At 44.7% G+C, this 27,530-nt stretch overlaps 2 protein-coding genes across 6 annotated transcripts in view; one reads left to right on the plus strand and one right to left on the minus strand.

The window, feature by feature from the left end:
* The window catches only part of DCUN1D3 (defective in cullin neddylation 1 domain containing 3), a 48,696-nt gene extending 48,179 nt beyond the window's left edge, over nucleotides 1-517 (minus strand). For 2 of the 3 annotated variants that reach the window (XM_023225001.3, XM_023225000.3), the window contains exon 1: nucleotides 325-517. The gene's annotated coding sequence lies outside the window, so the exon portion shown is untranslated. The remainder of the gene's footprint in view (nucleotides 1-324) is intronic. The other variant, XM_023225002.3, reaches the window with a different exon arrangement.
* LYRM1 (LYR motif containing 1) lies at nucleotides 1-25,586 on the plus strand. 3 transcript variants are annotated; one of them, XM_023225004.2, is made up of 5 exons: nucleotides 1-125; nucleotides 419-656; nucleotides 16,077-16,235; nucleotides 20,695-20,787; nucleotides 24,592-25,586. In XM_023225004.2, the coding sequence occupies exons 3-5, from the start codon at nucleotides 16,077-16,079 to the stop codon at nucleotides 24,706-24,708; spliced, it is 369 nt and encodes a 122-aa protein (XP_023080772.1). In that variant the 5' UTR covers nucleotides 1-125; nucleotides 419-656; the 3' UTR covers nucleotides 24,709-25,586. The 3 variants fall into 3 exon arrangements, with proteins under 3 accessions (XP_023080772.1, XP_023080771.1, XP_023080773.1); XM_023225003.2 differs by lacking the exons at nucleotides 1-125; nucleotides 419-656 and adding an exon at nucleotides 833-1,016; XM_023225005.1 differs by lacking the exons at nucleotides 1-125; nucleotides 419-656 and adding an exon at nucleotides 1,045-1,594.
* Nucleotides 25,587-27,530: the final 1,944 nt, after the last annotated feature.

Here is a 27,530-nt window from a genome sequence, read left to right on the forward strand (position 1 = left end):
TCCTACCTCACAGCGCTCACCCAGGACAGAGCACCAGAGTCTGCACCCCCTCCAGGGCAGCTCCGACCCCATATCCCCAGGCCCTGGGTTGAGGGGTGCTGGCGGTGGGGAGGCAGGGACAGTAGGTAAGTTTTCTGAGCCCTGCGGCTGACACGCCACAGGCTCCCCTCACAGCCTCTTCTTTCAGAGGGACCAGTACAGACAACGCGCTGACTTCCACTCCTCCCTTTCCACCCCCCTTTCTCGAAGGTACCCAACCCCCGTCCCTCCATCTCTCAATGCCCCCCCGCCTTTGCCTCAACTCCCCCCCTCCCCAAAACTCACAGCTGCTCCAGAGGTTCCTCCAGTCAAACCCTTTCTGGAAACGACGGCGGCCCGGCGGGTCCAAACCACCTACCATCCCCGCTCGCGTTTCCAGGCTCCCTACCCCCGCCGCCGCCGCCTCTTCTTCCACCACTGCCACCGCCTCCTCTTCATCTGCGGCCCACCGGCGGCGGCCGCCCCGAAGCCCCGCCCCCTCCATCGCCTCCTGCATCATCACTTCCGGTAACCCCGCCGGCCGCCAGCTCCAGGAGGGAGAATGGGAGAGGGGCGATGAGGAAACGAGTGGAAGAGTGCGTCACGACGCACGTAAAGACGTACGAAGCCGTCGCCAAGTAAGGGCAAAGACCTAGCAACCCGGAGGGAGATGGGCTGCACCATTTTTTCCTTGTTTTAGGGGAATAGAGGGGGGAGGATAATGAAAGCGTAAAGGAAAAATAGGGGGAGGAGGAGCTCAGCTTATTGTTAGATGCGGCGGGAGATGGGTAGAGTCAGATTCGGGGAGGCTCGAGACTCCCCCAGACCTGGAACTGGTGCTCCCACAGAGGTGGGCCCGGTGGTTTGGTCCGGCCTGGCCTACTGGACCCGCCTGTGCTCGGTCGGCCGCCGCTCTGCTGGGCTCCTGGCGCCGCCTCCTCCCAGCCTACCGCGGGCTGCGCGCTTCTGTGGGTGGGGGAAGGCAGGACTGACACAGAGTGAGTGTAGGGGATGGAGGCGCCGACTTCAGGCGCGGGAGACTGGCGGGGAAGGGGTTGGCTCCCCACGGGCAGGGATGGGTTGGAGGTTGGGCTGCGGCGTTGCCAGGAGACGGTCCTGTGTGACCCCAGCTTCGCAGGGGGCGGCTCGGTGTCATCGCCACCGGCCTCGGGGATCTGCCTCACGGAAGTGGCTCGCGCGTCCAAGAGGGGAGGCCTGGTGTGGGGACGCTCAGGTGGCGGCGTGGGGCCCCCTCGGAGGCTGTGAATCTTTTGGACCCCGGAATGTAAATGGGAGATGGTAGAGTCCGCTCCGAGGGCGAGAGGTGTTTGGCTGAGGAAAGTTGACCCAAACCAGGTCCCGTACAGGAACGGAGACTCCCTAGGACCGTGAGAGCCGGCTTCATAATTAATTCCCTTCCTCTTCAAACCTGAGAGCAGGATGTTGCTCCGTTACCTTTCATTCGTGTGCAGGAAAGAGTTAAGTAAATCAATAAAGAAGGTATCAGCAAGTGAGAAATGCCCCCTCAAAGACCGGATGAGGTGACAGAAGAAGGGGGAGGGCCCCTCGAAATCGGGTAAGGCCATTCAAAGGAGGCCACGGTTTTGCAGGGATCCTAGACAATGGTTTTTCTGGTGGAGCCAATGAGAAGGACTTTAAGGTTGGAAACAGCCAGAAGGCCATGTGACTGAAGCAGACAGAGCCGGGGCCGGAGTACTCTGTGATGTAGTTGGGCAAGTGGCATGACTGTAGCAGCGCCTTTTAGCCCAAGGCAGGGGTTTGGCTATTGTGTACTTGAAGGGTTTTAAGAAGGGAAGTGACCTGACCTGCTTTACATTTTTAAAAAAATCCGCTCTGCGTGCTGAATAGAGAAGGGTGGAAGTAGTTAGACCTGTTAAGAGACTATTGCACTGTACGACAAAGAGGTGACGATAGTGTTGAAAGGGCCGGCCGGGCGCGGTGGCTCACGCCTATAATCCCAGTACTTTGGGAGGCGGAGGCGGCCGGATCACGAGGTCAGGAGATCGAGATCATCCTGGCCAACATGGTGAAACCCCGTCTCTACTAAAATTACAAAAATTAGCCGGGTGTGGTGGCACGCGCCTGTAATCCCAGCAACTCTGGAGGCTGAGACAGGAGAATCGCTTGAACACGGGAGGCGGAGGTTGCAGTGAGCCAAGATTGCGCCACGTCACTCCAGCCTGGGCAACAGAGTGAGACTCTGCCTAAAAAAAAAAAGAAAGAAAGAAAGAAAGAAAAAGGCCCTCAGTCACAGTGGAAATGGAGAGAATTCCATTCAGCGTATATTTGGGAGGTAGTGCTTGCAGGACTTGCTGGGGAATTGGATGTGAAGTGTGTAGGAGAGGGAGGAACCAAGGTTAACTCTCTACGGGAAAACAGTTTAGCAAGGAATATCGAAAGTTCTCTTTTGAACATATTAAGTTTGATAAGTCTATTAACAAGTCAAATGAAGTTGTCAAGAAGTTAGATACACAAGTCGAATGAAAAATCATAGTTGGAGGCCGGGCGCGGTGGCTCAAGCCTGTAATCCCAGCACTTTGGGAGGCCGAGACGGGCGGATCACAAGGTCAAGAGATCGAGACCATCCTGGCTAACACGGTGAAACCCCGTCTCTACTAAAAAAAAAAAATACAAAAAACTAGCCGGGCAAGGTGGTGGATGCCTGTAGTCCCAGCTACTCGGGAGGCTGAGGCCGGAGAATGGCGTAAACCCGGGAGGCGGAGCTTGCAGTGAGCTGAGATCCGGTCACTGCACTCCAGCCTGGGCGACAGAGTGAGACTCCGTCTCAAAAAAAAAAAGAAAAGAAAAATCATAGTTGGAGATAATAAATGAGGAAGGCAGGGAGGAGCTCCCAGATCACCTAAGAAGAGGGTGTAAATAAAAGAGGAAGACTCCTAAATCCCTTGGGTTCTTACCATTTAGAGAGTACCCAGAGAAGGAGAAGCCAGCAAAGGCCACGACACAGACAAGACCTCAGAGATCAAAGGAGGAGGCCCCTTAATATCCTGAAATAATGTGACCCATCCCCGTAATCAGTGAGTCTCATCCACCCACTTGCCGGCTTCTACTGGCAGCAAGTAGAAGCTGAGTCCTGGCCCAAATCTCTTCCCTCCCTCCCTCTCCCAGCTGTCCGTGCTTTTGGGCTTGTGCTCAGGTAATTTGTGTCCGTTATAGAAAACCTGACTTTTTCGATAAATTGTCTATTTATATGGCTGTCTCCCCGAGGGACTGTTCCTTCTTTGTGTCTTCCTGGCTCCTGGTGCAGAGCCTTGTCCGTATGGTGGTTGTAGCTGGGCAGGAACACTGTGTTCATAAGGTATCAGCCATACAATTCTTTTTTTTTTTTTTTTTTTTTTCTTTTTTTTTTTTTTGAGACGGAGTCTCGCTCTGTCGCCCAGGCTGGAGTGCAGTGGCCGGATCTCAGCTCACTGCAAGCTCCGCCTCCCGGGTTTACGCCATTCTCCTGCCTCAGCCTCCTGAGTAGCTGGGACTACAGGCGCCCGCCACCTCGCCCGGCTAGTTTTTTGTGTATTTTTTAGTAGAGACGGGGTTTCACCGGGTTAGCCAGGATGGTCTCGATCTCCTGACCTTGTGATCCGCCCATCTCGGCCTCCCAAAGTGCTGGGATTACAGGCTTGAGCCACCGCGCCCGGCCTCAGCCATACAATTCTGCAGCTTCTCACAAAAAGGGGCTTTTGCCCCTGCTGCTGCGGCCAACCCCAACACAATTATGGTCAGTTCCACAATATAGTGTAAAGGGTATCAGAAGATGAATAAGAAGGCCTGGGTTTCAATCCTGCATCTGCTACTGACCAGCAGAGTGGCCATGGATAAAGCTCTTCTCTCTGAGCTGAAGGGTTGGCCTAGATTTGAAGTTGCATACTGACAAGACAGATATTGCCTGCAAACATATTGTTCAGCCCACACAGTGATTTAAATTCTTTTTTAAATTTACTTGCCAACATTTAAAAATTGGACATCAAAATCCAGACTTTGGGCTTCATTTGAAAAATCCGACAATCTGACAACGCCAGCCTGAAGTTCCTAGAGGTTCCTACACAGCAACAGTCAGCCAGAGCTGAAGAGCTGCTTCCCCTCCTATGCGGCTTATGCACAGGATTTGCCAAAAAGGCCTCTTCTCTCCCGCTACCTGGCTGACCCCTGTGGGCATTTGATTTGCAATTCTTGGTCTAGGGCTATGCTTTCCCTGTGTGGCCACTGACTATTTTAAAATTTAAAATTTTATTTAAAAATTCAGTCCCTGCAACACATATTTCAAGTGCCAGTAGCTACCTGTGACAGGTGTGTATCCTGTTGGACAGAACAGATAGAACATTTCCTTCACAGAAAGTTATCTTGGTGAGCACTGGACTGGAGGAACTCGAGAGTACTATGTAGGCTAGTCATTCTCCACATGTGAAACTCAAGGGACTTAGCCCAGTGAGGAGCTCTGGTGCCTCTGCAGATGGAAAAGTTGCGCATTTGATAGTTATTTGATGGTGGAGGAAGCTGTCCTGAAGGCGTGGACCCCTGCACAGAATGCGGTTATTTATCGGAGAGTTGGATCAAGGGTCTGGTGCTAGAAAGCCCCAACTGTATCTAATGTGGCATGCAAAGCTCTTTGGTCAGTTTCCTAATCCAGTTCCTCAGAAAACTGTCACAAAGCAAGAACTTAAGTCAGTGTCTTGTGTTCTCAGACTTCTCTGACCTGATAAGCAGGGTGAAAGATCCTGGCTGGATTTACGAATGAATGAATGAATGGTTGATCTTTAGCATTGGCCTTCAAGTCTAGCCCCTCCCCTACATCTCTTCTGCTGCTTTCTTTTTTTTTTTTTTTTGAGACAGAGTCTCGCTTTTTCGCCCAGGCTGGAGTGCAGTGACCGGATCTCCGCTCACTGCAAGCTCCGCCTCCCGGGTTCACGCCATTCTCCTGCCTCAGCCTCCCGAGTAGCTGGGACTACAGGCACCCGCCACCTCGCCCGGCTAGTTTTTTGTATTTCTTCTACTGCTTTCTACTACTAGTAACTGGTAATTGCTTTTTACCACCTCTCCGTACCTTTTCTTTGCCTGTTAAAATATGCTGATAAGGAAACATACTTCCATTTCTTTTGAATTGAGGGGCCCATAACTTTTCATTTAGAACTTCTATCCCTGATGGGGAAAATAGCTGTATATCTATTGGCTGTTATCTTGGTTACAGTAGCCTGATTGGAGTTCCCCTGTACAAATATAATCTTGTGTGTGCTCCAGTGCTGGTATGATATATTTAGAATGGGTGTGCTTGTCTCCAGTGATCTTGTTTGGGATAGACATTTTAGAAGTCTTTCAGACATTAGTATTTTGTTTTGGCCCTGTGTTCTAAAAATTTCCCATATTACAGGGCCTAAACTAAATTATTTTCCCTTAGGTAAAATAAAAATACTATCCACCTTCTCCTCCCTGTCCCCTATTGCTGACAGACCGTATTCTTGTCATTTTCTGTGTAAAAAGATGCTGTTTCATAAAATAGCTGTGGTATGATTAAGTATACCACACAAGCATATCCTGAAGTTTGCAAAACAGTGTGTGGCATGTGTGGCATTACACTTCCCTTTTTGGATTCTAGTAACCAAAAACTGAATCTGAAACAGGAAATAAGTCTGTGGGGTGTGTGTGTGTGTGTGTGTGTGTGTGTGTGTGTGTGTGTATGGTTGATTGATGGAGGGGAGGATATAGGACCAGTGTATTGGAGAACACTTTAATTTAAAGGTTATCTGATTGGGGTAGGAATATGGGTGTACCAAAAAGGAGGGAGTATAACAGATCTAAGAGAAAAGTGCACTGAGGGATAAACAAGGAGTAAGAGATAAAGGAAGAAAAATAGGAAGGGAAGCCTGGTCATGCCTTTGGTGTTGGCACCTGCATTCTATTTCCAGTAAGAAGTATGCGCTGTGGTCTGAAGATAAGTGGTGCTTCCAACAGGGTTATTTACTCATACCAAAGAACAATAGCCCTTTGCTGTACAGGGATTATTAATGATCAGAGGGAAACAGCTTTAGGAAAATCCATTACTACCACAAAGCAGTAAATTCACCAACAGGCCACACATTTCTCTCCTCTGCAGACAAAGCTTAGCATAGATAAAAGAGGCCTCATTGTTCTTCCTCTGTTTCCTCCTATTCAGGTAACATTTGCCTTTGTTAACTGTCAGTGCTAAGTGATGTACATGGATTGTTTCATTCCTTTCAATCCTTACGACTCTGAAACGGGTTCTGCTATTACCCCATTTTACATTCTAAGAAACCAAGTCTCAGGCATGTTAATAATTTGCCCAATGGGGTAAAGTCAAGATTCAAACCAAGCTTTGTCCACCGAGAGCCGAAAATAAATGTTCATTTTTTTCGTATTATGTCTGCTATTCCTTACAAATGGGACAGACATTCCCTATTCTGCTATACAGGGCAAGAACGTCTGGTTGCTTTGACATTGTCAAGAGCATTTCAATTCCATAGAGGCTTTCCAAATGACAGTTTTAAGTCACAGTTTTCTAGATTGATTTTAATCCATGGTCATTGAGTATAGTGGACCTTATTCCCCAAAAGGATTTTGTTTTTCAGGAAAAAAGTGTCAGAACCTCATTTTTCTATGTTTGGTTCTAAACTTCATGGAAATATTATAAAGTATTTCAGTCCAGTGGACAAACCCTAACCAGCCTTAAGAAAACTTAAGAGTGAGGGTTACATCATAGCTGTGTCTCTTAAACGCTGTTCTGGATGAGACTGATGAGGATTCCTCCCCAAATAACACTGAGTCTCCAGTTCTTTATCCTAACACACAATGCTCTTGAAAGCATCCTAGTAAGAGTTAATTAGTATTTAACCCTTCGATGCTCTGGGATCATCAGTTGGGAAGCTTGTCCAGATACCACCCTGTGTATCTCAGGATGAGAACATGCATTATCAATGACCGTTCTGTGTGTGTAAATTTATTCTTCTAATAAATATTTGTCATGTTCCAACTATGTGCCAGCCTAGGCATGTAATGTGCAAGACAGTCCCAAATCTCTCCCTGCTCCCCCACCTCCTACTCCCTGCAACACACACATGGTGGAAAAAGAAAGGTAAGTCATGCAAAATTATGATAGAGTAGGATGAACATTATGGCCGGGTACACTAGAGGTACCAGGAGTGCACATAGCCAGGACACTGACCCAGCCCCAGTGTGAAAAGGGCACCCGTCCAGACGTGATGGAAGTCAAAAGGTGGAAGCAGCAGATAGGCAAAGAATATTTCAGCTGTATGAACTAGAGAGGCTTCCTGTGGCAAAAAGAAGGACGTAAGGACATATCACATAACGAGCACAGAAGACCATGATTTCATTTGGGTGGAGTTCATGATTCCCCCTCCTTGCTAAAAAATCATAAAGTATTTGGGAGAGAAATTTGACTATACTATGGTCATTAGTTCTGATGAGGGAAAAAATTCCACCTAGGGGTAGGTCTTTCCTGAAATAAATGGAAAGGGGTGTTTAACTTCCTGGGGCTTGAAAATCAGGGTAAATTCCTCTTGCCTTTGTCCCTTTTCTTATTTATACTGCAGCACATTTTCTTTAGAAGGCAAAGCCTCATGAGAGTCCAGCATTTGGAATTTGGACATTCCTGAGACCAGAGTCATACTTCTATAAATCTCATCTGGGGAAAGGGAATTTTCATCTCTGCTCTTAAACTCCTAAGTGTTCATGCTGCAATGGTCTCTCCAGAGGCAGGGGAACCGTTCCAGAGGTGGGGAAAAGGCATAGTGGATGAGGCCCCTCATACCAGCAGATCTTTCCATAGTCCTGTAGAACTAGATCTAGACAGACTGAGTGTCTAGGCATGCCTTGTACAGTAAGTTCTTGGGACCTCCCTAGACCCTCTCACTACACTTTGGACAGTGAATGGCAGAGTGGGTGAGTGTTTGGTGTTTGGTTTTTGTTTTTGTTTTTTAGATTGATCACTGCCCATTATGAGTCCCCATTACTGACTCCATAATAAAAACAGAAAAGCTTGTGGTCAGTCAGGAAAATAATCATCCAGCTTTTTTGGCTCTTGACTCCTGTCAACTAATTAAGGGCATTAGGCAAGATCTTGTTTCGCCATCTGTACAAGTGTTGGAATTATAAGTAGTTATGATATACAGTAGTTTGATATCCAGTGTATTTAAAAAGATATAAATCAGACCATATTACTCCAGCTTGCATAAAATTTACCAGTGTCTTTTGCTCTTAAGACCAGAAACAAAGTGCCTTTCCAAGGCCTACACCCAACCTGTGCTGGATTCTGTGGACCTGTGGCCCCTTTCCCAAAGGCTCTTGTTGCGTTCATGTTCATCTTTTTTATTTTTATTTTTTGAGACAGAGTCTGACTCTGTTGCCCAGGCTTGAGTGCAGTGGTGTGATCATAGCTCACTGCTGCCTTGATCTCCTGGGCTCAAGGGATCCTCCCACCTCAGCCTCCCAAAGTGTTGGGCTTATAGGTGTGAGCCACCATGCCTGGCTAATTTATTTATTTTTCAATGGAGATGGAGTGTCCCTGTGTTGCCCAGGCTGGTCTCAAACTCTTGGATTCAAGCAGTCCTCCCACCTCAGCCTCCCAAAGTGCTGGGATTACCGGCATGAGCCACCATGCCCTGCCTCATGTTCATCTGTGAAGTTGATTCCCACCTCACAACCTTTGCTCCTGTTGTTCCCCCTTCTTGCACCAGCTTCCCCTGACGTGAGTCCATTATTAGGTTCCATCACACCATTCAGGACTCAGCTCAAATGTCACTGACCACCCAGAAAGTAACCCCCACCTCTGCTCATTTGTATCTTACTACTCTTCAGAGCGCATATGACTATCTGAAATTCTTTTCCTTGTATATCATCTGCCCCTGCCACTAGAATATAACCTCAAGGAGGGTAGGGACCGTGGCTGCTTATTTATCACTGTATCCCCAGAAACTGCAGGTGTCTGGCACATGGCAGACCTTCAATAAATGTTGAGTGAGTGGATGGATGGATGGGTCCTTGGAAGGGAAGAGTAAGGCCTACCAGGTAGTAGCACTGTAGTGAGCCCCTGCACTGGTGGCTTTTATGTTGGCTCCCATTGGAGTCGGAGGGGACAGGGTTGCCACAGGGAATGGAAAAGCAAAGCAGTGCAGCCATGTGCCCAGCCTGCTTAGAGCATGCTGGTGTGTAACATAATTAAAAAGGGCAGTTGCAGGATAGGAACAGGGGCAGATGGCACATGGGGAACACTATTGCACTTCACATCAATGTGCAAAAAAATTGCTTCCTTTGCTGTTTGTATAGAACGGGACTAGAATTATTTAGTTCCCTTTGTCACAACTAGCTAAGCTCTTTAAAGCAATCAACAGACATTCAACATTTATTGACATTGTACAGTCTATTTCATGATTAAAAGCATGGGCTCTGACTTCAGACCAGCTGAGTTTGCATCCTGGCCCTGCCTATTGTTAGCTGTGTGACCCTGGACAAGTTACTTAACCTCTGCATCAGGTTCCTCCTTTGTAAAATGGGGATATTGGTAGTATTTGCATATATAGAGTACCTAGCAAATTATCTGGCACACAGTAAATGCAAAGTAAATGTAACTTTTAATATTTGTATTACTGTAATGAACAAGATACAATCCCTGCCCTCCAGGAATTCAGACTCAGAAGAAAAAAACATAAAGTGAAAGAAATGCAGAACTATCTCCTGGCCGTGATAGAAGTAAGGAAAAAGTTGCTTTGAAAAAGCTTAATAGCAAGTAGGTGTCTATTTGATAGATGGGGTGGCTAGCAGAAAAGAGGCATTGTAAGCAGAGGAAGACTCAGCCGAGACAGGGAAGTATGACATGGCAAGGCACCTTAGAACAGTAGCTCCCAAACTTCAGAGACAACATCACAGTTGTTGCTGTTTACCTATATTTTAAACCAGCTTAAAAAGTTTTGTAATTCATTTCTTTAAAGGAAGCTCTATATCACATACAGTCTAAATCATTCAAAATTATGGGTTTGATGGGCTATTCTAATACACAGTTTGTATTGTGTATCTAAGATCACCTCCCCAACCAATCTTTGGGACACTTGCATTAGGGGACACATTTCTCAACTATGACCAGAGGCCAAAACACACTGGCAGCAACATCTGTCAGCCTTTTCTTAGTGGCACAGGCGTGCACATCATAGAGGCTTGGAAATGATCCTCGCCTCCACACATGTATAACCCTGTGTTATAACAGGGCGTGATTTTTAAAAAGACCAGCTTCCAGTGCCATTTCCTTCCAGGCACACCTTATATCTTCTGTCTTTCTTCATTCTGGGATTTGGGGGTTAGGGAGATGAAAAGGAGTAAAGAATTGCAAGAAATGTCCGTCTCAGAATAAAGATTATAGCAGGTTAACTTTTAAAAATCTACATGGATAGACTTCATGACCAGCTGAGACCACGTAGGAAAAGCAGACCCTGTTGTATCAGATCAACCCTTGATACAGTGAAGAAGGAAAAGGGCTTCCTTAGTCTTGTATTAATTGTGAGAGATAATTGATAGTTATAGAGGAATAAATGTTGGTTTCAAGCCATTAAATCCATATTCGGGAAAAGGTGGTTTTTCTAAATGAGTTGCTTTCTAGGAACAAAGATAAGAATAAAAAGGAAAAGAGCTTTTTAAACTTTTTTTTCAATATATGGCTGATTCTGTTTCCAGAATTACGAACTTTCTATAGCAGAGAATACTCCCAATTATTCAGCAAAACATTTATTGAATACTGATTATGCACCTTTCTAGGTGCTGAGAATTCAGCAGTAAATAAGATGAATGTGATCATTGTCCCCCATAAGGGTAACAGTCTATGGGGGGAAGACATTAACAAACCATTACTTAAGTGAGGAATGCTATACAAGGAAGAATGTTAGGACCTGTGAGAAGGTTCAGAGAGCCCCAACCCAATGGGTGTGGGGGAAGCGGGAGGATTTTCTGAGACATCCGTATTTTCACTGGGAACTGCAGGATGAATAGGGTTGGTCAGATAAACGCGAGGGGGTCAGGAGAAAGCCTTCTAGAAAGAAAACAGCATGGATATGTGCCCCTAAGGCAAGAAAGAACATGGTTCCCTCAAAGACCTGAAACAAACACAGCAAGAAAAGAACAAAAGAAGTGTTTTTCTATTCTTGCCTTTTCTATCAAGACTTGGAAGGAAATGGTAGACTAGGTTTGTTAATAGTACACAGTGGTGAATACAGTTTTAGACCCTTCTCTCGGGAAATCTTTGGAACTTGGGTTTTCTGGGTCACCTGATGTTGCAGAGTGAGACATCACATAAATCCCTTTCAGGATTAGTTTTCAAAACACTTAAACATTAATTAAAGTGTTTTGAAAATAGTCCTATTAAGTACCAATTGTAAGCACTGCTCATTACCTTGAGGGTATTAACCTAATTGCAGGGCTTGTGTATCAGATTATGGTATATGATCAGTTAGAATTTGAAGCTGTGGTTCTTAGAGTCTTGGAAGGAAACCAACTAAAGTTAGATTTTAGAGAAGGTTGCTTCAGCCAGTTGTTGTAGCGCACGCCTGAGGTACCAGCTGTTCTGGAGGCTGAGGCAGGAGGCTCACTTGAGCCTGGGATATCAAAGCTGCAGTGAGCCATGATCATGCCACTGTACTGCAGCCTGGGTGACAGAGCGAGACCCTGCCTCAAAAAAAAAACAAAACAAACAAACAAACAAAAACCTTGCTGCCGTTTGAATATGCCTGACCTTCATCACTTTTCTCCAGTGTCTTGCAGTCAATGAAGTTCTGTCTGTTAATGACAGGGAAATGAAGCAATCATTAAGAGATGTTAGTTACAGACTCCCTGTACCTCACAGGAACTGACTCACGTATTTTCATATGAAACCATGGAGTTTTAGGGAGAGCCAGAAACTCAGAAACCTGTTTCCTTACCAGGAAAAATGTCATCATCTCATCTGGGTTTTTATTACAATAAACCGCAAAGCATGATGTTCTCTCTCTTGGTTTTTATGAATTCCTTGTAAGCATTTTTTCTGTGCAGCCTCATAGACTCAGAATTGGTATTGAATATAACTTTGGTCCTTTTAACATTTGAATTAGGTGAAGTAGTCTTTGAAGCTTTTCGTCATTTGGCTCATTCTTTACTCAAGAATAAACCTCAAAAAACGTCATCAGGGTCAGCTTAAGTGCTCACATTGGAAAGAGAAATTCTCTGTAAGGTGAATTCCTTGCAAGTACTTAGAATTTTGAGGTAAACATGCCCACTTCCAGCTCCAATCTGCATTCTTCAGCTGCTCAGATTCTCATAATTTCAGGACTACCCTAAAGCATGTTATCTCCACCTCTTATGCCTTTCCCTCCATAAATTGAAAATAGATTATGTTCCCAAAAGCAGGCAGTTGAGCAGCTTACTTCCTGATCCTGATGAGCCTGTTAGAGGAAAACCCAGAACTCAGAATGAGGTGTCCAACTGCCTGGCCTTCTGCCCTCCTTGTCTTCCCACCCTGTCTTCTGGTTCAAGGCTGTACAATATTCATTGTTCTAATTCTGACTAATCAGAATCTTCCAGTAGTGGGACTTTTTTTTTTTTTTCTAGCTTCCCTGAATATAGTTATGAAAAAAGGGGAGTGGGGGGCTGAAATGTTTTGTTTTGTGTTTTCATTTTTATAGAGATAGGGTCTCTTTATATTGCCCAGGCTGGTCTCAAACTCCTAGCCTCAAATGATCCTTCCATCTCAGCCTTCCAAAGTACTGGGGTTATAGGAATGAGCCACTGGAGCCAGCCTGAGTTTTTAAATAAGTTGTTGGGGTTTGCTTGTTTGTTTTTGAGATGGGGTCTCACTCTCTCACCCAGACTGGAGTACAGGGGCTCAGTCTTGGCTCGTAGTGCAATCTCAGCTCACTTCAGCCTCCCGGGCTCATACTCGATCCTCCCACCTAAGCCTCCCAAGTAGCTGGGCCTACAGGCACATGCCATCACGCCTGGCCAATTTTTGTATTTTTTACAAAATGAATGTTTTGTAAAATACATGTTACCCAGGTAGGTCTCAAATTCCTGAGCTTAAGTGACCTGCCTGTCCTAGCCTCCGAAAGTGCTGGGATTACAGGCATGAGCCACTGCACGTGACCTTAAATAAATTTTTTTAAAAAGGAAACACCTAATATCCATCAGCAAAACAGATGGTACATTGGGATATCTTCATACAGCGGGCTGAATTGCAGCAGTGAGAATATATGAACTAGAGCCATGTGTAACAACATGGATGAATCTTATTGAATGTTATGGGCAAATAAATTGCAGAACTTACCTATAAACTTTTTAAACTTGCAGAGCAGGCGGGGTGCCGTGGCTCATGCCTGTAATCCCAGCACTTTGGGAGGCCGAAGCAGGTGGATCACCTGAGGTCAGGAATTCGAGACCAGCCTGACCAACATGGTGAAACCCCATCTCTACTGAAAATACAAAATTAGCCAGGCATGATAGTGCGCACCTATAATTCCAGCTACTTGGGAGGCTGAGTCAGGAGAATCATTTGCACCCAGGAGGCGGAGGTTGCATTGAGCCGAGACTGCGCCATTGCACTCCAGCCCGGGCAACAAGAGTGAAACTCTGTCTCAAAAACAGTAATAATAAATAAATAAATAAATAAATAAATAAATAAATCTTGCAAAACAATACTATAAATGTTACGTGTAAAGATATGCACGATAACAAATTCAGCATAGTGATTCCTTCTAGGAGAGAGGAAGGGGAATGTAATTTGGAAGGGGTACAGTGGGGGTTTCTACCATATACATAATTTATTCTTTAAGGTCTGTTGTAACTATATGGCTATTATATTGGTCTCAATATCTTTTCTTTCCTTTTTTTTTTTTTTTTTTGAGATAGAGTCACTGTTGCCCAGGCTGGAATACAGTGCATGATCTCGGCTCACTGCAGCCTTCACCTCCCGGGTTCAGGTGATTCTCATGCCTTAGCCTGTCAAATAACTGGGATTACAGGTGGTTGCCACCATGCCTGGCTAATTTTTGTATTTTTAGTAGAGACTGGGTTTTACCATGTTGCCCAGGATGGTCTTGAACTCCTTACCTCAAGTGATCCACCTGCCTCGGCCTCCCAAACTGCTGGGATTACAGGCATGAGCCACTGTGCCTGACCTCTATATCTTTTTGTATCTGAAATATTTTGTAATAAGAATTTAAAGATACACCATCTTGGCTAACATGGTGAAACCCCGTCTCTACTAAAAATACAAAAAATTAGCTGGGCATGGTGGTGGGCGCCTATAGTCCCAGCTACTCGGGAGGCTGAGGCAGGAGAATGGCGTGAACCCAGGAGGCGGAGCTTGCAGTGAGCCAAGATACCGCGCCACTGCACTCCAGCCTGGGCGACAGAGCAAGACTCCGTCTCAAAAAAAAAGAGAATTTAAAGATACTGAGAATTGTGCTTTTAAAAACTACAGTCAACTTCATGGAATATACCTAGGTCAGTTCTCTCTTGGCCATGTCTTCTGAAATTAAAACTGATGTTTGAGACTAAAAATCCAGAGGGGCCTTGAGATCTTCAGTCATCAGAAAGGTTTTTTTGTTTTGTTTTGTTTTGTTTTTGTTTTTGTTTTTGAGATGGAGTCTTGCCCTGTTGCCCAGGCTGGAGTGCAGTGGTGGAATCTCAGCTCACTGCAAGCTCAGCCTCCTGGGTTCATGCCATTCTCCTGCCTCAGCCTCCTGAGTAGCTGGGACTACAGGTGCCTGCCACAATGCCTGGCTAATTTTTTGTATTTTTAATAGAGACGGGGTTTCACCGTGTTAGCCAAGATGGTCTTGATCTCCTGACCTTGTGATTCAGCTGCCTCGGCCTCCCAAAGTGCTGGGATTACAGGCATGAGCCGCCACCCCTGGCCAGTCATCAGAAAGATTTTTAATTACACATATTGGACAAGAAAGTAGACCAATGATTTTGAGAAGTATTTCCAAAAAGGTTGAGAGGTTGCGACCTGACAACCTCTGGGTAGAACTGGGCCTACAGACTCATTTTGTTTGGCCTGTACAGTCCTCACTTTTTTCTTTTTCTTTTTGGAGACGGAGTCTCACTCTGTCGCCCAGGCTGGAGTGCAATGGCGCGATCTTGGCTCACTGCAACCTCCGCCTCTGGGGTTCCAGCGATTCTCCTGACTCAGCCTCCCAAGTAGCTGGGACTACAGGCACACACTGCCACACCTGGCTAATTTTTTTTTTTTTGTATTTTAGTAGAGACAGGGTTTCACCATGTTGCCCAGGCTGATCTCGAACTCCTGAGGTCACCCAATCCACCTGCCTCAGCTTTCCAGAGTGCTAGGATTACAGGCGTGAGCCACCATGCCTGGCCTCACATTTTCAAGAATAATGACTTACTGTGTTTTTTTGAGATGTCATATTTTAAAAATCTGGATTGCCACCTATTTTTAAGCTATCAGGAAATCTGGCATTCCTAGGGACTTCTTTCTACATGGCAGATGCTGGCTGGAGCTGAATAGCAACTGTTTCCTTTCGAGGGGGCAGTTCCTGTCTAGGTGGCCACTGTCCCCATTCAAGCAGGTCCTCTCATTTATATTACCTGCCGGGCTGCAGAGGCACTTGAGTTTGTAACCAGTGGATTAAATTCCATTTCTCACATAACAAGAATATTCAGTTATCCAAAATATGCCTTCTCTTAGGCATTCAGGTGAGTCGTGTAATTTTACTGGACTGGCTTAAAGAATAATAAGTGTGAGTTTTGGTTTTGCCGTGTTCATAAATGTGGCCACCATGGCAAACTGTGTGGTTGAGCAACCCTCAACCTCGGGATGAGTTGCAAAGGCAGTTGAGAGATACGGTGTTTCTATGACATGGTTTCGGCAATGCTACCCAACAGATTTGCTGAGAAAGAGCAACTATTTCTAGACCCATTAAAGGTCTTGATTAAAAAACTGTACATCTGCCTGGCTGCCTCCTGTCAAGTTGCATTTTTATACAAATTTTCCCTCTTCTATTTCGGTCGATCTGAAGATGACAACGGCAACACGACAAGAAGTCCTTGGCCTCTACCGCAGCATTTTCAGGCTTGCGAGGAAATGGCAGGCGACATCAGGACAGATGGAAGACACCATCAAAGAAAAACAGTACATACTAAATGAAGCCAGAACGCTGTTCCGGAAAAACAAAAATGTAAGTAGGCCCCACTTGGAGGTTGCACAGGGGAGAGTTGGTCCTTATGATATATATTTATTTCTTGTCGGTCCTTAATTGAAAGGCTGAGCTGCACAGTCACGGTGGCACAACGTGGGGCAGGAAGGGGCCAGTGCACAGCTTGGCTAGCTTGCCTGACCACTGGGAAGCCTGTGTTTCTTTCTTCACTTGTTCCAGGTCTCAAGCCAGCCAGTAAGTGGCTCAGTGTCCTCAGAAGACCCCATGAGCCAGGTGACATTAGTCAGGCCAATGAGTTTTCAGAGGAGGAGCCAGTCCTCATACTGTACCCATTGCTGGCCACTCCCGTAGGAGATGTGCAGGAAAGTGGTTTTGTTTTGTTGTTTTTTCAATTCATAAACTATTCAAAGCCTCTAAATATAAACCCATTTGAAGGAAGAGAATAGGATTAAGACACAGGGTTCCCTTCATAACAGCTTTGAACTCAAGCCTCTTTGGCTGGCAGAGTGAGGTTGCCCTTTGGGACCACGGAACTGGGTAAAATAGTATCTCCATTAGCTGGTTTACGGAAACTGCACATGCAGACAGCAGGGAGCCAGATTGGACCCACCCCTAGGAACCCTAAAACATTAGCTGTTAGCTCTGGAGAAGACCACCTGGCACTAAGCATGGAAAAGGCTTTCACGCCTGACTTCTCTTCCGCCTTCTCGCTGATCTAATGGATTCAGCGCTGTCACTGCTCCCCTCATGAAACCTCCTAACAGTCTAACCACTTTTCCCTTCCTGACCTCTGACTGTCTCTGTTCGGCCCTGTCATCACACACCTTCCTGCCAGCTACAGGGGTCCTCTGAAGGTCGGCCCTCTGTGCTGAGCCTGTGCAACATGCAGCCACCTTGTGGTTTAACCTGTCACATCTGAATACCCGGCTTTGGCTGCTGCCTGGCCACCTGGAGGACCTCACCACAGCTTAATGGTTCAAAGCGGAATCATCTTTCTACAGTAGTGCCTCCCCTTCCCCACTGGCCCATTGGTGTCACAGCTGCTGTCACCACTTTGCAACTCTGTTCTCATTCCTCAACAAATACTTGATTGCCCACTGTGTGCCAAACACAAGACTAGATGTTGAGGACAAACGTAAGCCAAACCAAGACAGAGCTGTCAAACTTTTATTCCTTTAATTGAAAGTGGATTACCATGATTTGACTATTTTGGAATTTCAAAAGCCCTTTGTTCCCCTTACTAAAGTTAGACGGAGTTAGATGGAAAGAAATACAAAATTACAGTTAAGAAAGTGCCACGAAGGCTGGGCATGGTGGCTCACACCTGTAATCCTACCACTTTGGGAGGCCAAGGCTGGAGGATCGGTTGAGCCCAGGAGTTTGAGACCAACCTGGGCAACATAGCGAGTCCCTGTCTCTTAAAAAAAAAAAAAAAGCATTACCAAGGAAACCCTCCTAATCTGCAGCAACTTCCCCTTCTCTGAATCCCTGATGCCCCTAGCTTTTCAAGGCTGACTTACTTAGGAATTTTCTCTCTACCCTTCTGACCTTCCTCCAAACCCAGCTTCCCCAAGCTTTTTCTGCTCTTGGCATAGACCATGCTTGCCAAACCAGAGTATATGTACCCCATGGAGTCCTTAAACAATCCTCTAAGGAATGGAAATAAAATACAACTGCTATTTCTATTTATTCTTTCATCTTTCTAAAAAGTCTGTCTGGTATACAGTTACAATGAACTTGTTAGTACATATCTATAATTTATAAATTAATACATTTATAAAGTAATATAAATACAAATATGGGGGCTATGGGCTCAGAATTTTTTTAATGAAAAGAGTAGGTGATCAGTCAGGTGTGGTGGCTCACGCCTGTAATCCTTACACTTTGGGAGGCTGAGGCCGGTGGATCACTTGAGGTCAGAAGTTCAAGACCAGCCTGGCCAACGTGGTGAAACCCTGTTTACTGAAAATACAAAAATTAGCTGGGTGTGGTTGCGCACACCTGTAATCCCAGCTACTCAGGAGGCTGAGGCACAAGAATTACTTGAATCCAGGAGGCAGAGGTTACAGTGAGCCAAGATCACGCCACTGTACCCCAGCCTGGGCAACAGAGCAAGACTGTCTCCAAAAAACAACAAAAAAAGAGTAGATCAAAAGACTTGGAGATCCCTAAACAGTTGTTTATATACTCCTTTTTCTTCTTTATTTTATTTATGTTGGCATGGTTTTCCCAACCAGATCATCAGTTCCTTGAACATATAGACAAGGTCTTGTACTTTTCTAGTCTATCCCAAGGGACCTCCTTGTGGTTGTCACTAAATGAATGAACAGCTATAAATACTTTGATTTAACTGACCTCCTCCAGGAAATCTTCCTCAGTTTCTCTGCTTCCCCCTCAACCCCATGCTGGCTGCCTGTTCTGAATTCCTATAGCTGTCCGTAGCAGTCACTGCATCCATTGATTATATACCACCGTGCCTTTTCTGTAGCTTTAGGTATCAGAGTTGTTCTGCCCAAGTAATAACTTTGATAGTTGAAGGCACTGTCCAGCCTGCAGTGTTGGGAATATCATAGTACATGCCCAATAAACCTTTGCACACTCACTCCCCTGAAGACTACTCAAGACTTTTCGGTTTTCAGTTATTGCAATAACCCTTCCTTTGCCTCGGCTAGATTGGCTCAAGGAGGGTGAGCCAGAGGGAGGTGTATGTGCCACTGACGGTACATGAGATTATTTGGGAGTGGGTGGAAGAGGTACATGGGTTTTTAATTTTAAGATACGTACTTGCTTTAGCATGTGTTATAAAGGAAAGAGAATATTAGATCACAGTTTCACAAATACTGTTACTTAAGAGAGAGTTCATTTAATGAAAAATTCTAACATTAGTATAAGTAGTATGTGGATATGGCAGAATCGTGCAGCCAACCCGTGAATGACTGAATTTGGAGTACTCTAGTCCAAGCTTGTTCAGTTGGACAGCTGAAGCCCCAGAAGCCCCAACCCCCTTAACTATATCTTTGTCAAGGGCTTTTTCTTTCTTCCTAGTCCCTCATGCAGACATAAGGAGTTTCTTGTAACTTTGATTGCTCCAAGAGTTTAATAATCCAAAGGTATCCCATGAACTGCTGTGAATCTCAGTGGGCAAACGGGAACATGGAACTCTTTTCCAACACAGAGAGCAAATCAGTGACTTCTGAGAAGCACAGAGGTCAGAAAGTCCCTCTGCCACAAGGGACTCACAGCTGTGGTTCTCTGCATTGCTGTTCCTGGAACTCTTCTCTGCTCTGTTCCATAGGACAGGAATGCCCTTGAAATTTCCAAGCCACATGGACCCAGACTTTGCTGTGTGGGTGTCATCTGGTGGTGATGCAATCCTAGCTCTGCTTTGAAGTCCACTTGCAAACTCCTAGCAGAGCCACGTCTTGATTCATTTTCCCTCCTTCCTCAGAATGAAAGAGTTTCTCCCCTTTTCCTACTTGGCTGTTTTTGAGAATGAACTTTTTATTCCTTTAATTGAAAGTGGATTACCATGATTTGACTATTTTGGAATTTCAAAAGCCCTTTCTTCCCCTTACTAATGAGCCAAGGCAGTTGACAGTTTCAGAGGTGTCGATCATTCTCCAGTGTCCTACTCTGGGGGTTTCAGGACAGCACTTGCGGAAACCATCGGGTTACTTTAAAGTTTAATCAGCATGAAGGGGGTGTGAAGAAGCACTCTCAGTCAGTGTCGGTGGGAATATAATTTATGGATTGTTGGTAGGAATGTAAATTGGTGCAAACTCTAGACAGTAATCTGGGAATATCTGTGAGAATTAAAAATGCGTGTATCTATGGCTTTTGTCCTAGCAGTCCTCTCTCTCTAGGAATTCATCTCTTAGATACCTATGCATGTAAGCAAAGTAATTTTAGAGGGATCCATAGCAGAATCATTTATAATAGCAAAAAATTGGAAATAAGTATCCATGGGTAGGAGATTGGTTAAATTATAATAAAGCCTTCTGTTGGAATTTTGTATAGCTGTTAAAAAGAAGGGGGCAGCTTTATAGATGGAATAGAGAAGGAACTTCAAGTTATGTTAATGAAAAAGCAAGGTTCAGAACAAAGGGAGCTATTGTTTGTGTGAGAAAAATAATCAGCTTCTATATACATGTGCATTTTCACATATACATAGAATACCCCTGCAAGAACACACAAGAAACTACTAATTGTTGTCTCTCAGATGAAGAACTGGAAGAGAGGAGTAAGAGGGAAGCGTAGTTTTTATGTTATATCCTTTTGTATTGTTTGAGTTATTTTTACCTACTTTAACGATTTTAAAAGTTTATCGTAAGCTTTAAAATTAAATTGCTTTTGATTTTCCAAATTAGCACCATTTAATTTACTGGCTAGTGAACTGAAAATGTTTGAGAAAATGTATACCTATACTCTATGTACCATTAGAAATATACTATCAGCCTCATTTCTTTTTCCCTTTTAATAGCTCACAGACACAGACCTAATTAAACAGTGTATAGATGAATGCACAGCCAGGATTGAAATTGGACTGCATTACAAGATTCCTTATCCAAGGCCAGTAAGTGTGACTCCTGGTTAACAGGTGGTGGGTTATCATCAACCCGGTTATTTCCAAGAATGCGTAACAAGAGGGCAGGTGCTTGCTGAGAAGCCCAGAGCTGCTGTGGGAGGCGTGTTGGAAATAAGCTATCGTTGCATGCTGCCAGCCCATCACAACAAAGTAAAATGTCAATGAATGCCTGATGTATCCTCCTTATACAGCTTTCCACGTATGGAAGGGAAAACCAGCTCACACTGTAGAGCTTTTCTCTTTTCACTTCCATCTTTTTTATGGAAATGTGTTTTTTTAATTATAAAAGGTAGGTTTGTTGTTCCTAAAAGAATAAAGTTCAAACATGAAAGGAATGCATAAAGTAGAAAGTAAAAATGGTCAAAAATTCTCATCCAGGCTAGGAGCTGTGGCCCATGCCTGTAATCCTAGCACTTTGGGAGGCCAAGGTGGGAGGATCACTTGAGGTTAGGAGTTCGAGACCAGCCTGAGCAACACAGTGAGACCCCATTGCTACACAAAATTTAAAAATTAGCCGGGCATAGTGACACACTCCTGTATTCCCAGCTGCTTGGGGGACTGAGGTGACAGAATTGCTTCAGCCCCGGAGGTTGAGGCTGCAGTGACCCATGATCACACCACTGCACTCCAGCCTGGGAGACAGAGCAAGACCCTGTCTCCAAAGATAAATAAATAAAACTTAAATTTATATAAATAAATTTAAATAAAAAATAAAATAAAATTATATCAATAAATTTAATACATTCAGAATGTCAAGAAACAAATAATTTTCAAATTTATATGAATTTAAAATAACAAATGTATACAAATTTTTTTCTTCCTCAAATTCTTTCATACCATAAATTTAAAACAATAATTTAATTTAAAATAAGTTTTATTTATTTATTTTTATTTATCTGTGGAGATTGAGTCTTGCTCCATCACCCCCATCACCCAGGCTGGGTACGGTGGTGTAGTCATGGCCCACTGCAGTCTTGACCTCCTGGGCTGAAGCGATTCTCCCACCTCACTTCCCCAAGTAGCTGGGACTACAAGCATGTGCCACCACTTATGTTTTAATTTTTTGTAGAAATGGGGGTCTTACTATGTTGCCCAGGCTGGTCTTGAACTCCTGGACTCAAGCAATCCTCCCGCCTCAGCCTCCCTAAGCTCTGGGATAATAGGCATGAGCCACTGTGCCTGGCCAAAATTCTTTTTTGTTTGTTTGTTTTTTGGAGACAGAGTCTTACTTTGTCGCCCAGGCTGGAGTGCAGCATGATTTCTGCTCACTGCAACCTCTGCCTTCCCAGTTTGAGTGATTCTCATGCCTCAACCTCTCGAATAGGTGGAACTACAGTCATGTGCCACCACACCCAGCTAATTTTTTGTATTTTAATAGAAACAGGATTTCACCATGTTGCCCAGGCTGATCTTGAACTCCTGAGCTTAGGCAGTCTGCCCACCGTGGCCTCCAAAAGAGCTAAGATGACAGGCCTGAGCCACTGCACCCAGCCCAAAATTCTTTAAAAAAAGAAAAAAAATTCTCATTGTGTAGAGGGCGACCACTTTAACTGTTAAATGGAAAATTGCCAGTATTCAACTCTTTTAGCTACAAAAACAGCAATTTTATGTTGTAGTGGCTCAACCTAGTTAGTTTGGTAGTACACCTTTTTAGTCTTTTTTTCTATATTCATGTACCTATATTTTCTTTACATATGTAGGATTCTGGATATAATGTTTTACTGCTTACTTATTTTACTTCATGTCTTCCACACATCTTTGTATGTAGCTCTCCCTCAATTTTTTTTTTTTTTTTTTTTTTTGAGACAGAGTCTCACTGTCACCCAGTCTGGAGTGCAGTGGCACAATCTTGGCTCACTGCAGCCTCCTGGGTTCAAGGGATTCGCCTGCCTCAGCCTCCTGAGTAGCTGGGATTACAGATTACAGGTGCACCACCACAGCCAGCTAATTTTTGTATTTTTAGTAGTAACAGGATTTCACCATGTTGGCCAGGCTGGTCTCGAACTCCTGGCCTCAAGTGATCGGCTTGCCTTGGCCTCCCAAAGTGCTGGGATTATAGGCATGAGTCACCACACCCAGCCCAGTCTTTTTTAAATGATTGCATTGTATGCTATTGTAAGAATGTGCCATTGTATTAGGGTTCTTCAAAGAAACAGAACCAGTAGAATGAAGATATGTAGATACAGAGACAGCTAGATGTATATGTGAAGAGATTTATTATGAGGAATTGGCTCTCTATATATCTAGACAGAGATATATCTAGATAGGCCCGAAAGGATTTTTTTTTTTTTTTTTTTTTTTTGAGACAGTCTCGCACTGTCCCCCGGGCTGGAGTGCAGTGGCACGATCTCAGCTCACTACAACCTCCACCTCCCGGGTTCAAGCGATTCTCCTGCCTCACCCTCCCAAGTAGCTGGGATTACAGGCCCCCACTACCATGCCCAGCTAATTTTGTGTATATTTAGTAGATATAGGGTTTCACTATGTTGGCCAGGCTGGTTTCAAACTCCTGACTTCGTGATCCACCCGCCTCGGCTTCCCAAAGTGCTGGGATTACAGGCGTGAGCCACTGTGCCCCGCTGAAAGGAGATTTATTATAAGGAATTGGTGCATGTGATTATAGAGGCTGAGAAGTCCTAGGATTTGCCATCTTCAAGCTGGAGACCCAGAAGAAAGCTGGTGGTATTACTCAGTTTGAGTCCACACGCCTGAGAACCCAAGGGGCCCATGGTAGAAATCCCCAGTCTGAGGCCCAGAGAAGATGAGGTGTCCCAGCTCAAATAGGCAGGAAGCAAAAGGAGCTGCTTCCCCTTCTTCTGCCTCTTTGTTCTATTCAGGCCTTCCATGGTTTGGATGATGCCCATTCACATTGGGGAGGGCCATCTGCTTTACTGAGTCCACTGATTCAAATGCTAATCTCATCCAGAAACACCCTCACAGATACACCTAGAAATGATGTTTAATCTGAGCACCCATTGCCCATCAGACTGACACAAAAATTAAGCATCCTAGGCCAGGCACTGTGGCTCATGCCTGTAATCCCAGCACTATGGGAGGCCAAGGCAGGTGGATCACTTGAGGTCAGGAATTCGAGACCAGCCCGGCCAGCATGACAAAACCCCATATCTATTAAGAATACAAAAATTAGCCAGGCGTGGTGGCGAGCACCTGTAATCTCAGCTACTCGGAAGGCTGAGGCACAAGAATCACTTGAACCTGGGAGATGGAGGTTGCAGTGAGCTGAGATCATGCCACTGCACTCCAGCCTGGGCGACAGAGCGAAACAGTGTCTTAAAAAGAAAGAAAGAAAGAAAGAAAAATTAACCATCCCAGCCATAATTTAACCAGCCCCTCTATTGGTAGGCATTTAGTTTGATCCCAGTTTTTCACTATGCACAGAACATCTTTGTATACACACACTTTTCTCCCCTTCTTTGGATTCTCAACTTGCTCTGTGATCCATGCTTGTTTTTTCTCCTCTATGTAGGCAATATAGCAAAGAGCACAGGCTCTGGAATCTGACAGATCTGGTTCAAATCCTGGCTTCCCTTCTTAATGTATAACCTTAAGCAAGTTATTTAACTTCTCTGAGGTTTCATTTCTTCATCTGTAAATATTAGAATAATAATCTCTTATGAGGTTATTGTAGGATTAACGTGTGTAAAGAAATGAATCAATGTAGATGTAACACTTAGCAGAGGATATGGTACTTTCTGAGTAGATCCTTAGTGAATACGAGCTGCTGCAATGATTATGAGTATGATTCTTCATATTATTGTTCTTATTACTCAGATTCATCTGCCTCCAATGGGCCTTACCCCACTCCGAGGCCGAGGACTTCGAAGCCAAGAGAAACTGAGGAAACTTTCCAAACCAGTATATCTCAGATCTCATGATGAAGTTTCCTAATCTAGAGGAAAGTTTATTTCTGCAAATGATGAGCCAACTCGTTCTTGAATGTAAACCAGATGGCAAAACACTTCTTGATTAGGGGCAAAAATTCGAATGTCTTCTTAAAACCTCCACAACTGATTCTCACCCATGATGTGCACTTCGATATCCCTAGAGTTTCTCAGCGTCTTTCTTCCTGAGTGGATGGCATTATCGGTAGAGGTCGTGGGCCTTACATCCTCACTGCAGTCACCTTTGGAAACAAGACTAAGGGCTGTAGGAGGGAGGTGGAAGGGTGCAAGAGCTGTTGATGGGAATTCCATTCACCACACATGCCAGCTGATGCAAAGAAATTTGCCAGTCACTGGAAGTTACTGTGGCTACTGTAAAACTATGTACCACTCTCAGAATATTCTTAGGCTTTTTATTTTTTTTAAGCTATAGATTTTCTTAAAAGTGAGGTTTGTTGTGTGTGTGCGCTTTTTTGTTGTCTTTTGACCCTTCCAGTTTCCAGATAAACTTATCTTAAAAAGTTTGGTTTTTCATGGAAATTTTATGAGATTTCTGCCTTAACTAAATGCATATATTCCTTATCTTAAAGCCTGTCACTACTTAGGATGCATGTATAGGATCTGAAAAGCTCACTTTAAACTCATACTGCATTCTTTACGAGTATTTTACATTAACATAACTGAAAAGTACAAGGCCCAGGCTGGCTTTCAAATTATGTTTAAACAGAAATGGGACAAATAGACTTGAAAATAGAACGGATTTATTCTACGCCTGCAAGGGTACACTCAGGTGAGAGTCCCTTGGTAAGTCATTTGTGCATCAGTGTCATTTCTTCTTACCTCCGAAGAAGATGGGCATCACCAATAAAGACAAAGCACTATCAATTTTTATCTCTCTATTCTTTTTCAAAGTGGACTCCTGACCCTTAGAAGCGACAGTTGGAACCTACTCCTATGAGGAGGAGCACACATTTTCACACTCAAGGTAACTTATCACAGGGTTTGGCAATGACATGGAGAACAGATATGATGCTGTATCAGCGGAGTAATGGTATATGCACACACATATATATGCATATGTATATATATGCATACGTATATATGCATACATACACATATATATATATAATTTTTATCTTTATTTATTTTTTGAGACGGAGTTTTGCTGACGTTGCCCAGGCTGGAATGCAATGGTGCAATCTCGGCTCACCACAACCTCCGCCTCTCAGGTTTAAGCGATTCTCCTGCGTCAGCCTCCCGAGTAGCTGGGATTACAGGCATGCGCCACCATGCCTGGGTAATTTTGTATTTTTAGTAGAAATGGGGTTTCTCCAGTGGGCCAGGCTGGTCTCGAACTCCCGACCTCAGGTGATCCACCTGCCTCAACCTCCCCAAGTGCTGGGATTATAGGCTTGAGCCACCATGCCCGGCCTCAGCATATGCATATTTAACACAAATGCAACTAGTACACTTTGTGCTGCTATAATAGAATATCTAACACTAGGTACTTCATAAAGAACAGAGGTTTATTTATTAACAGTGCTGGAGGCCAGGAACTACAAGGTCAAGGGGTCTGCACCTGGTGAGGGCCATCTTGCTGTGTCGTTATATGGCAGAAGGCATCCCATGGTGAGAGAGAGCCAGAGAGGGCCAAACTCACTTTTATAACAAACCCAGTCTCGTGATAATGAATGCACACCTGCCATTATGACATCAGTTCACTCATGAGGGCAGCGTTCTCATGATCTAATCCTCTCTTAAAAGCCCACTTCTCAACACTGTTGCATTGGGGGTTAAGTTTCCAACGCATGAACTTCAGACGACACATTAAAATCATAGCTTTCTATCCCTGGCCCCCAAAACTCATGTCCTCACATGCAAAATACATTCATTCTATCCCAGTAGCCCAGAAGTTTCAACTTCTTTCAGTGTGAACTCAAAAGTCCAAATTCCAGACTCATCTAAATCAGATATGGGTGAGGCTCAAGGCACAATTCATCCTGAGGTAAATTTCCCTCCAGCTGTGGGCCTGTTTTATCTACTTCCAGGATACAGTTGCAGGACAGGCATCAAATAGACATTCCTATCCCGAAAGGAAGAAACAGGCAAGAAGAAAGGAGTAACTGGTCCCAAGTGAGTGTAAAACCCAAGAGAGGAAACTATTAAATCTTAAGATAGGCCAGATGTGGTGGCTCACACCTGTAATCCCAGCACTTGGGGAGGCTGAGGCGGGTGGATCACGACGTCAAGACATCCAGACCATCCTGGCCAACATGACGAAACCGTGTCTTTACTAAAAGTACAAAAATTAGCTGGGTGTGGTGGCACACGCCTGTAACCCCAGCTACTCAGGAGGCTGAGTCAGGAGAATCACTTGAACCCAGGAGGCAGAGGTTGCAGTGAGCCAAGATCATGCCACTGCACTCCAGCCTGGCAACAGAGCGAGACTCCATCTCAAAACAAAAAACAAAAAAAAAAAAACTTCAGGTATCAGAATAATCATCTTTGACTGCGTGTCCCACATCCTGGGCACACTGGGTTGGGAACTGACCACCCCCCCCCCAAGGCCTTAGGCAGCTGGGCTCAGTCTACCCAGCATCTCTCATGGGTTGGAATCTCATCCCTGTAGCTTTCCCAGGCTGGAGTTACACACTGGCAGCCTTACTGTTTGGGGCCTCAAGAACTGTCCCACTCTCATGGCTCCACTAGCCTTTGCCCTAGTGGGGACTCTGAAATGGCCCTACCCCTGTGATGCATCTCTTCCTGAGTCCCCTGACTGTCTGCAACATCCTTTGAGATGGAGGTGGAGCCTGCCAAAGCACCACAGCA

This window comes from Piliocolobus tephrosceles, chromosome 17 (assembly GCF_002776525.5).
Source record: "Piliocolobus tephrosceles isolate RC106 chromosome 17, ASM277652v3, whole genome shotgun sequence".
Lineage (NCBI taxonomy): Eukaryota > Metazoa > Chordata > Mammalia > Primates > Cercopithecidae > Piliocolobus > Piliocolobus tephrosceles.

Coding starts and splice junctions, on each gene's coding strand:
- LYRM1 (XM_023225004.2), top strand. CDS start 16,077: ATGACAACGGCAACACGACAAGAAGTCCTTGGCCTCTACCGCAGCATT. Junction 16,236..20,694: donor TGTTCCGGAAAAACAAAAAT/GTAAGTAGGCCC, acceptor CCCTTTTAATAG/CTCACAGACACAGACCTAAT. Junction 20,788..24,591: donor AGATTCCTTATCCAAGGCCA/GTAAGTGTGACT, acceptor CTTATTACTCAG/ATTCATCTGCCTCCAATGGG.